Genomic DNA, 12,385 nt, shown 5'->3' on the forward strand with positions numbered 1-12,385 from the left:
AAACATTTATAGTCTTTCTAGCTTGATTAGATGCACAAAGTTACAGTAAAACCTTTTAATGTGAAAAAAATAAAATCTTAGTACTGTAAAGAATTATCATCGGATATATTCAATATAGTGATACGCCTTAAAAGTAGGTATTACATCAAATGACTACTGCTGAAACTGCGAGGGTGATTCGAGTTGACCTCAAAAGACTATCTATCTTCTGCCTGGTTAGAGTTGGTTGGCAGTACGAATATCTAAAGTAATTTCAGTGATTACTTTAGATAATCATAATAAATTATATTCTCCTTTTGTACTCGATTTAAAGAAAAGTAAAAGTTTTTAATTAGAGCAATTTTAATGCAATATTAAATAAACACGGAAAATCATTAAAAATATCTGAATTTAAGTCACATTTTAAATAAAATTTTTGTTTCGTGTTCTTCAGATGTATGTCAATGTTTTGTAGTTACTTGTGCCTTATTTCTCATAATTATGAAGCTGTTTCACATGTTCTTTCTGATGGATAATTTTCAGACTTTTTAAATACAACTTTGATACCATAAACTTATATTCTATTTCAGTACTATAGTTGGTAAAGTAATGATAAGGTTGATTCACATAATGTCTAACACAGAGCAGTATTTACGTCTAACAGAAGTTGATGTAGAAGCTTTTAGCTTAATTAACCATATCTTCAATCGCTGGGCTTGCATTAATTGTGTCCTCTTCCTAATATTGATGGTTGAGAATTTTTTCAGCTGTTGTCAGACATGGATAAGGGTCTTGTTTTCTCTTTTCAATTATTGGATCATTTCACATCTTTCATGGAGAAGTCAAAGAGAAGTTCTTAAATGACAGTGTTTTGATTGTTAGTTTATTATTGATATATAGATTTGAGAGGTTTCCAACACTTTGACAAGGTTCATTCAAGTGCAGACGTGAATAAATTCAGCTTGGAACTCGGATAAAACTATTTAATTATTTTTTATTAATATAATAAAATAATAATATTAAAATAGTTTTATTAATTATATTCTCATTTAAAAATTGTTTTTATAATTTGAAAAATATTAAACTTTTCAACTTCTAATTTATTAGCAATTTAAAAATAAATACATATTTTGAGCATCAATAAAGGTTTCTCTTTTACAAAAAGATATTTAAGGATATATACCTAATCTAATAACATATTTGACTGATTTCATCTATTGAATATAAACTTAAGTCTACACTTCAATCAATGAAAAACAATAAAACAGTTGCAATTCTAATACAAATGATATTCACTGCAGTTGATTAGATTAATTAAACAATTCACATTAAAAATCTGTAATAATTAATTTTGTTGAATTTATATTTGCTTTATGTTAATCGAAAGTTCTCCACTGACGCAAGTATCTAATTCTATCTATAAAATATTTTGTTCTCTTACAAATTTATGTTTTGTAATATAATTTCCACAGATAATCTTAACTAGTAGCTCAACTATGTGTATGAATGCCAGAGGAGATGCAGATTTCGCAAACACTTTTATTAAACATTTAGATTCATAAATTAATGGTATAATTTATATTTATTTTTTATAAAATAATCTATGAAACGTGATTAAAATTACTATTTTTAATATATTTTGTATGAGATTGTATGTAGTCAATAAAACACATATGAGCATATTAATAAGTTTATTTAAAAAAAAAATCAAAAAAATAATTTAGTACAAATGCCTTCTTTAACAAGTCTTATATATAATTTTAATAAATGATTAATTGTATATAATTTAAATTTAAATGATAAAAATTTACAAAGTTGAAGTAATTATATATTTTATTAATGCATATATCAAAACACTACAGCAGTTTCAATAAAATTTATGATCTTATCATCGCTTGATGAGAACGAAAACTTTTCCCATCAAACGATTGAATTTTATCTTCTAACAAGTTTTAGATTAGGATAGTGTTGTTATTAGATGATTTCATGAAAAAATGCCAAAAGCCTTTGGTTAAATGGAATAATAAAGAACTAACACTAACTAAATAAGCGTTCTCTCAGTCCCTATCAAATATATTTATTAATCGTTTGAAATCTTAAATGAATTGATATATCAGTCAGGTCTTCCGTTAGTGAAACAGTTCAGACACAGAGTACGACTCAGAGAATTAGTATACCATAATAGTATTTAAATTAATTATATCTTCTTATGACTCACAGGTGTTACAACTAAAACATCTATTTATATAAAAAGTCTTTAATTATTTCCAGCTCCGATAACGAAAAATCGTTTAATTTCAGTACTGGTAGATTCTTTGTTCATATGTAGGTTATAACGATTTGGCTTTTATTTGGGTTACTTAGTTTTAAAGACAGATATGAGATCTTCCTGACAATATGTCTTTATTTCTTTAGTAATATAGAAATTAATAAATGATTTATAAATGATTTCCTAATAAAAATCATTTTTTTGTATTTATTTATTATTTATAACAAAACATTAAACGATTAAAATTTATTATAAACAATAATCTCCGATATAAAAAGGATAAACTGTCGATGTACTATATAATTTGCTATGATAGACAAAATAATAAAACTTTTCGTCTCTTTTTATTTTTCTCCATTAATTTGTTAATTTTTTCATGGATGTATCTATTTTTCTCTCTTCTGTTACACCATTTATTATTATAAAGTAAATATTTTCTTGACCGTAGAGAAGGAAAATAAATTCCACACCACTATTGTCTTACAACGTCTCATTTATTGATTCCAGTACGTTCCCAGGGGAACATTGGGCCATTACAATGTCTTATAAATCATTTAAATTTTGTTTTCTTTACAGCAAGACCTGTTTGTTGGAACCTTACTAGTCGCTGCGATTCTTAGAATAGATGGTTTGTAGACATATTATAATGGATGCAGATTTCTCTTTCTGCATTGTTGACTTTAAGGTCCTGGTATAACCTACCTAAGATTCGTAACGCTTTTTATTGGCACCTTTGAATTATTTCTACAATTGATTTTCTCTGGATCTCTATAATTATATACCGAATTTCCGTGTCGTTTATGTTGCCGTTCAGAAGTTTTTTATGTAACAATAGCTGTGAATTGAGGCCAAGAGGCCATCTGTTTCTTTATGATAACATTTTATATTCGATTTTTAATAAATTCTTCCAATGTAGTTTAACTACTTTGCTTTTAGAAAGATGGAAATGTGGTTGGAAAGGCTTGTGGTTGAAAAGATGGAGACTTAAAACAAACCCGTGCAAATCAATCCAAGTAACAAGCTTAGACTCGTTTACTGTATCGACAATAAATATTACAACAAATATTTTCGCGAAGTGCCTACCTTCGGCTAAGCAAATGTTTACCAGCTAGGTAAATGTTGTATTAAATTAATCCAAGAACACTTGTGAAACTCTAGAGTATTATTATTTATTATTATTATATAGGTGTATGTACTGCGACTTTAAGATCTATTACGCCCCTACTGGACTTAAAGTGTTTCTCTAAGCCCCATTACCTCGTTAAACCGTATTATAATTCCTATTTCAACGAATCTCTTAGAAAATTTTGTATAAATTTATTGATTCCTGATAGACTTTATTAACAAAGTGGTTGTTATTTATGTACGACTGTAGGAAAATATAATATAAAAAGGATACAACATTTTTGAAATAAACAAAATAACAATCTTTATTACTACAATTAATGGAATGGTAATATTTATTAACATTTAAATTCATTTTACTGAAAATTTGGCTTAAGTAAGTATAAATGTTAGAGATGTCTGTTTAAAATGTGAAATCCTCATATATAAAGTTTTTTCAGATAGTATAAAAATTTTTGTAGATAATATTGTAATTTGTAGGGATTGCTTCTCATCTCGACTTAATCGATATATAAATATAGTTACAGATATCATACTTTCATAAATTAATATTATGTTGAAGCTATTTGAGCCAGTGCACTTTTACTCTTTCTTAACTCGAGGTATTTTCAAAACCAGTCTTTACGCCTTCACTAGATTATTGTTTATCACTTCTTCAGACTAAGCAATAATTGACCTCAGAACTGCATACCTCACCGATGAGTCTGTAACCATACTGAGATTTGATAACGCGGTGTTCGTAACACTGTCAGTTTTCGCAAATAATTTCAGGGCTCTATCCCTTATGTATTTTTTGATGGGATCAATCTTGAGGTCCCTGAGAATGTCATTCGTTTTAATGTACCATGGTACTTTGAAAAGTCTTCTCAGAGACTGGCTTTGTGCAATTTCTAGCTCGCGAATAGTAGTGTTTGAAGCTTTGCTAAACGCGACACATGTATATAGAAGTGACGGACGAATTATTTGGTTATATATAAGTTTCTAGTTCTTAAAATTAAGATTTTCATTTCCGAATAGCGGTTGGAGGTGTTGAAGAATATTGGAACAGCTAATTCTTTTCAGTTGAACAAGTTTAAGCTATGTGATCGTTTGTCCAACGTGATGCCGAGATATTTAAAGCTATCCTTCCAGTTTTTTACCTTATCACCCACTCTCACTCTCGACGGATTCTGTCTCTACTAACTAATACTGGTCTTAAATTTGCTGTTCAAAAAACAGTAGTTTTGATAGAAAGTCGAAAGTATGAAAATAAAATAATCAAGATGTTGAATAATAATGCGAATAATAATCGCACTGGAAGTAATTGTAAAATTGATTAAGGAGGTGTAAAATGTATATCTAATATAGTTAATTGCAGAACTTTACCGATATGAACAACTAAAGAAATACTGAGTAGACTGATAGTAGTGCCTATCAGTAGTAGTAGTAATAGTAATAGCAACAGTAGTAAAAGTAATAGTAGAAAAAGTAATACTAGGATTAGTAATAATAGTAGTAGTAGTAGTAGTAGTAGTACCTGCCAGTACAAGCAGTGAATGGTTATTGTTGCTAGAGTAAAGTGCTTACGTCAAATTTTAGTATTTGAATTACTGAAGACAATATACTAGCTTAGTTCAATTCTATGAAAGTTATTTATTTTATTATTGCATATTTAATTATATTTTCATAAATTTTTCATATCACATTTTCGGATTAAAGTACTTGTAAATGCTAGTTAGGTTAAACTGCTGTTGTTGATACTAAGATATTACCTATAGACCGACAAGTCCTGAGTCCATAAAATTAAAAATTTAAAAAAAAAAAGATTGAAAAATCCTGATCGATATAATTCACAAAAAATTAATTGCTGAAAAGTTAAAAAATTTCGTGAATTTGTGAGGAAATTAGGAATTTCCTGTCATAGTATATTAATTTCTTAACCAGAAGTGTTTAATACATTTCTATTCCTATTAAAGATTGTATGTAAGTTCTGTTAGGATACATTTTAATGGATCCCTTTGTCTTATAAACTGATCCTTACTTTAAGTTCTTGCTGACATAGTTTATTTCCTACATTAGCTTAGCATATTCGTTGACTTCTTAATTTACCAGTCAACACACTTAAGCCAAATTAGTGCATTGCGATAATTCTTGATACCATTAAGGACACTAAAAATATTATCTCTGATGTGCATCATACCAATAAAATTTTTTTTCGTTTTAGCGCTTTAAGAATATAAAGTTTTTTTTTAAATCTTTCAGTATTAGTGTTTCATTTCATATATATTTTGTATAACTAATGTCACAGTAATTTATTGTTTCCTTTTATTTTTATGTTATGTAAATTCTTTTTTACTGATATAAGCACTACATTTTATTTTCAAAATCACTCGGCTTAACGAATCAGTTTTAATATAACTTTGACATAATCAAAGTTATATGGCATTTACTCTCAAAGCGCAAGTTAAATCCTTTAATGGCTTTGCGCATTTTGATTCTAGCTATGCAGCCGGATGCATATGCTTAACACTCAATAAATCGATTGCAGTTGAATGATTTAATCAGTGAATTTTTTTATGTGGTACTTAAAACTTATATACTTTCGACCTTTTATGGCAAAACTCATAAAAATCATGCACACGTTTTTATTTAATTATAAAAGCATCTAAGTATAATAGCTTTAATTTGCTTTATGAATATACAAACATAAAGTTAAGTGAAAACATATTTAAATAGCTTTTTGGAATTTGTTATTTATTTAGCACATTTCGAGAGATTCGCAAAGTTAGAAACCAATAATGACTTAAAAAATTAAACGACTTTAAGTACACAAAGACAAAAACAACTTAATAGAAATATTAAAAAATTTGCATTTAAAAAGATAATCAATTGTGTGACAAGACTAGCTTTACCACCAGCCACTGCTGCCGCCACTATAACCACCCCAGCCGCCTCCAACGCCGCTTCCCCAGCCACTGTTCCAGCCACCACCATAACCTCCACCATGACCACCATAACCTCCGCTGCTAACGCGCACCACTTTAACTACTTTGGGCACTGAATAACTACTGCCACCATAACCACCATAACCACCCCAACCGCCACCATAGCCGCCACCACCATAGCCGCCACCGCCATAGCCGCCACTCCAACCGCCCAAGCCAGAACCACTCCAACCAGAGCCACCGCCAATGTATCCAGCTGATGCAACAGCAACGCAGATTACGCACAACACAAACAGGACTTTCATTTTCTGTGGCTTGCTTATCTAGTTGGCCCGCAAAATAATTAATTAAATTTAGTTAAGCACTTGAGGTATGAATTTCAAACTCGTAACTGATATCGAAATCTAAGCAACGCCCGTATTTATACAATACTTAAAAACGTCACAAGCCGACAAGCCGAAAAGAATAAAGTAAATTGTTAACTATTAAAAGTAAACAGACGGACGACGGATGAGAGCATGGCAAACTGTCGTAAAACGCCGAGCGCGTCGGCCACCGAAAAGCAGAGAAGGTGTGCACGCTGCGATCTAGAATATATCACGGTCAACCGCTAGTTGCTTAAATAAGTGTATCTTCTGCTCCAACTTTTACGGGCACTACCGCTGCCTGAGCCATCATCTCAGCTACTGTTGTGAATGCGTTTACGACGGACGCGGACGCGGACGTGGACGCGTACTCACACTTAAGCTGCACTGCGTCAACAAAATTTATTAACGTGACACTCGAATTCATCATAACGCAATCCGCTTGCACTGGCTGCCGCTTGTAATACTGGCCTGGCTTACAAAGTACACAACCGCAAAACACAAGATACAAATTGCAAAAAAAAAAAGAAAACAGAATGTTTAATTAAAAATAAACAAACACACAATATGTAGTAAAAATAAAATTAAGTCAAAAATAGTTGCAAACTGAACATTCATGTTAATCCATTACTTTTTTCTGCTCGCAATTCGTTTGGGATTTACAATTTTCCGCTTCAGTCGCAGTTTCTGCCTACGAACGAGTCAAGTTAAATGTAGGAATCGCATCTTTGAGGTCGTTTGCTTTCAATGCGGTTCGAAGGTATGCTTTGCAGATACTTTGCAAACCATCAGAAACTTACTTCTTTGTTATGAATCATCACTTTTACTGCCGTACAATTTTAATTAAGCAATAAACAGATTCATAGTCGTCGTACTCATCACTCTTTTCGGTATCCAAACATTATCTGTAGATTTTTAATTGCGTGCGTTTTCGGAGCACATAGCAAGCAGAAAACCCACAATTCATGTTGGAAACTAATATATATTTTTTAACTTTTAAATTAAAAATACTTCAAATAATTTATTTTAATATAAAATAAATCATCAATGCATTTGTTTGTTATGCAAAAATTTTCACTTAAAATATTTATGCCTCCCTCCCACATAACACCCATAAGTGGGGAACGCGTAAGCTTAACTATGGTTCCTTCTTAAAAAGAAAATACTATATTTTTTTAGTTTTTTATTAATACCATTTATATTATTAATTATTTATTGCATTTCGAACTAAATTAAAATCAAGATAAATAATTCCAGTTTTTGAAATAAATACTCAAGGCGCCGAAAAGTTGCTTATTTGTCTCTCATTAGAGGTAAACATTTTTAAAACTTGAGTTATTTATAGTTTATATTTAATTCATATAACATACTATTTATAGATTTAAAACCACAAATAATTTTGTGCATATAATATTAGAATTATTAAATACACACACATAAAATTGTAAATATTAAATACACAACTTCAGCCGTAATTTTTTCTTTCAGAGTTGTAAAAAAACAGCACTAAGTCTAGTTGAAAAAATTAAATTAAAAAAATTAGTTAATTTAAATAAAGGAAAACAAAATGATTATAAGAAAATCAATGGTAAACATTTTTATCTTATATATTTAAATTAATAAATTTATCCATGTGTTCGAATCCTGGTACTTGCAGTCGCAAAAATAATTATTTACAAATAATTATATACAAGAATTATTTTCAAGACCACTGATGATGGGTACTTGGCAATACTTGAAACAGCTGTATCAATCAATCAATCAATCCAGTACGTTCCCAGGGGAACATTGGGCCATGTGGTTACAGTTGTACCTATCGCATTGATTCTGTTTGAACGTGAGTTTCGCACCTTCAAATCCGTTGTGCGTGCTGCCGAAGCAGGTGGATTCGCCGTATCAGTACGGGTACCACTTGGAGACTGTATTATCATCGGATTTTGACTCATGTTTTATCCAGAAAAGTAAAAGGGAACAAAGCCCTGACGATGGGTTACAAGCGCAATGTCAGTCCTGTAAGCTTTGTACGTAGTGACAGGTCACTTTTAAATAGGTCGCACCTAACCTGGAGAACAGACGCCTTTTGCAGCCGCTGAATATGAGCACCGACGCTACGTTGAGGAATGCGTTTAGCTTCATTACTCCTCATTCGACCTTACGGGCAAGGGAGGCCCTACCAGTAGCAAGCTACCGCCGGCATCGCTCGAAGATTCATCGTAACTACTGAGCCTCCTCACCACGTCAAGGTGGCAATCCCCGAGAAGGCATGGTCAGACAAAAATTCAATTAATTAAACTAATATAAAAAATAAAATTTATTCATTCATTATGAATGAATAAATATGAATCGCTTAATGCTTAATTTACTTAGTAAAAAATAATTTCCGTTCCTGAAATTTATAGATAACTTCGTACATTTTACGTTCAACATAATTAGTCTAATAAGCAAGCAATTTGAGCAGTTATTAATTATATGTATGTTGATCCTTTTTTTTTTACTCTTTGATAGCTGGGGGTACTACAGGGTCCCACCCATCTCATTGACTGATTTATGAATTGCCTATTAGCTTCATGATTATTCAGTGATTGATCTAAGGTCTGCGTACCTCCCCGTGCGGAGCGTGATTACTTTAAGATTAGATAGTGGTAAGTAGGATAGCCTGCCAATTTTTGCATATAACTTCAGGGCTCTGTCCCTTATGTATTTTTTGATCGCGTCTATTCTAAGGTCTCTTAGCATGTCGTTTGTGCGGATGTACCAAGGCACTTTGAAGAGCCTTCGGAGAGCCTGACTTTGAGCGACTTGTAGCTTTTGTATAGTAGAATCGGCAGCTTTGCTATAGGCACTAATTTTACACTTGATTCAAGACCATCAACAAGCCAAAGAAATATGCGTATCGAAGAGATTATGATGTCGTGCTGCTGTAACATGAAGTGTTGAAGAAGACACCGAAATGCCGAGTCGTTACCGTTTGGAATATTTTACCTAAGGATTTTAGCTTACGGGCATATAAAATACAGCTCGTGTAAGAATTAAAGCCAAAAGAACGTTTGCGTCTCAGTTTTTCTGATTGAGTTCATTTAAAACTGGCCGAAATTGAGCATTTTTATCGAAGAATTCTTTTTAGTGATCAAGCTCATTTCGAATTAAATAGCTAGGTCAATAAGCAAAATTGTCATATATTGAGCAAAAGTAATCCTCAAACCATTTACAAATCACTATGTCACCTATTAAAATTGACTTTTTGTGTGGTTTACATGCTGGCGGCATTATCATTACTTATGTAAAATGAGGTAGAAGCTGCCAGCGCTCGTACTTGGAACTTTTGAACCCTTGGTTTTCCCTACAATACTCCAAGAGTATGCTTAGTATATTTAACATGCAACTATATAGCAGCTATTGATATCCAACCCTATCAAAGTACTTCTTAACGCATTAAGACAAAATAATTTTATAGATTCTCTGCATTTCAAGAAACTTATAGGATTTACTAAAATATATTGATTAGGTTTTCAAGAAAATTTGCCTTTCTGAGACAAATATCTTTCGAAACGAATATTTAGAGGTTAGTCAAAAAAATTAGTGAATTTACTCAATCTCATACAGATTTCTTTTGAGAGGATTTTAATGTTAGGTTTTGAAATCTACTATCTTTCACTATTAGGAAACGAATTTCCAGAGCTGTCAAAAGTCTTTTCTTACATTCTTTTTTTAAAAAAGCGAGACACCTCTCTGTAATTAGCAGTAGAAGTAGTTGTTAAATTTATTAAATGGATATGATTCGGAAATAGCAAACGTGTCAACGTTTTGAACTCCTCTCAAAAATATTCTGAATAAATATTAAATAAATATCACACGTATAATTAATTAATTATTATTCGAATAAGAGAAATTATTCGAAGACTTTTACATATAAGAATGTGAAAAAAGTATCTACTAAATTTAATCTTCTTCTTCTTTAATATAGGATTAAATCCTGCTTTGTATTTTTATCCGAGGCAATTGTTGTTCTTCTTGCATATATTTAACTTCAGATATATAGATTGCTGGTCTCGTAAGATTTTTGGTCCTCTACTTTATCATGACATAGATATAATTCAGAGCATTAACATTCAGCGGCTTCGCTGGCTTGGTCATATCGTGAGAATGGATGAAGATGCTTCCGCGAAAAAGGCATTTGAAGCAGTAGTTGGAGGAATATGACGAAAAGGTAGATCCTGTTTCCGGTGAAGTGATCAGGTTGAGAGAGCACTAACCGGACTTGATGTACCGGCTATTTACATTTGCAAATAACAACAACTTTGATTTTGACGAGCCCCTGATTTTCTGCATAACATGACCCTAAGAATATGTTTCGTTCAATTATCGATTAAAGGGTCGCTATTTTGATTTAAGTTGAAATAATGCCAAGACCCACTGTTAATATTTCAGGGAATCAAAAAAATTATTCTTCTGATGACAGTGATAAGAAATCTTAACTTGAGTATATATAAAAGTTATTACATATTCAGTAGCTTTTAGAATAAATGAATATGATCTGAATGCAGATGAAATTTGTTCTGTCATAATTCCAGATATTGTCATATACGATACTTAATAAAGATTTTCTTTTAATAGCAACCCTGAATTGAAGATAATTCTGGCGCGCTCTGCACAATATTGTACTTTGTTATTTAAATGCTATTGTTTTTGAAAATACTCGTACTCGAATTTACAAAAATATGAAAACAAATAAACATTGAGCAAATCTTCTTACTGCCTCCCACAAAATGGGGGTCATTCATGTTTATGCCTCATTCACTTGAATTTATTTATTTAGGCCCCAAACGTAATGAAACGCAGCGGATGTTGTGGCTTCGTTCAGATACATTGTTTTTGCTATTTTTTCTGCTATTTTTGTTGGATTATAATTTTTTCTATTAAATTTGAATTTTTATGTATTAATTAAATTTAATTGAACCGCTTATTTTAGCTGTCGTTGCTTGGTGTTTAGACATGTTTATGTGATAACTAACGCGCGATGTTACAGAATAAAAAAGTAGCAGGCAAAAATGATAAGCCCATTCTCACTTACAAGTACTGAGTACTTCAGAATATTTGGTTGAATGAGAAATTTTAAAAAACTGTTAAAATCATTTATATTTTGTTATAAATTGTTTATATACAACTTTAATTTACTTATATTTAGTACGAATTTATTAATATATAGTTTTACGTATTCGTAACAGGGATGATATTCAAAGAAGATCTTTGATTAGAAGCGGGTCATTTAAATTTTACAGTGCAGATTTAATGCAGTTTTAAAGATACGATTAATAGATTTAAGGAAAAAAACACTTTTATTCTGAATTGCTGCACCGTCATTATATTTCTTTTACATACTTAGATAGCTAAATTTTGAAGAGCTTTATTCAAGAATTTAATGCTATATGCGAGCACTTTTAAATTAAATGCTAAATAATTGTTAAATAATTAAAACAGTTAAGCCTCTGCTAACCATATTTGTGTTTAGATTGGAATTAGTGCTGACTTTGAATTATAGGTCCAATAAGTAAAAAAATATGCAACAATTGATAAGAGAGTGATGTATCTCTTAATTTTAATTCCGTGTGATAATCAGTTTCTTTCTTGTCACATGATGTCTTTATGTTCTAGCAAGTGATTTAAGTAATAACAATTTTCTTACATTTCTTTCTACTCTTCAATCTATTGCTCATAAAAAATTT

At 31.0% G+C, this 12,385-nt stretch overlaps 1 protein-coding gene across 1 annotated transcript; it reads right to left on the reverse strand.

Moving 5' to 3' along the window:
- Nucleotides 1–6,260: 6,260 nt before the first annotated feature.
- Nucleotides 6,261–6,602, reverse strand: LOC119666815 (ctenidin-1-like). Its single transcript, XM_038076095.1, has one exon. It carries the CDS (start codon nt 6,600–6,602, stop codon nt 6,261–6,263), a length of 342 nt encoding a protein of 113 aa, XP_037932023.1.
- Nucleotides 6,603–12,385: the final 5,783 nt, after the last annotated feature.

The sequence above is a fragment of the Teleopsis dalmanni genome, chromosome 1 (genome assembly GCF_002237135.1).
Source record: "Teleopsis dalmanni isolate 2A chromosome 1, ASM223713v2, whole genome shotgun sequence".
NCBI classification, from domain to species: domain Eukaryota; kingdom Metazoa; phylum Arthropoda; class Insecta; order Diptera; family Diopsidae; genus Teleopsis; species Teleopsis dalmanni.

What these genes read in the sequence shown, in the direction of transcription:
- LOC119666815 (XM_038076095.1), bottom strand. Translation starts at nt 6,602, where the DNA reads ATGAAAGTCCTGTTTGTGTTGTGCGTAATCTGCGTTGCTGTTGCATCA.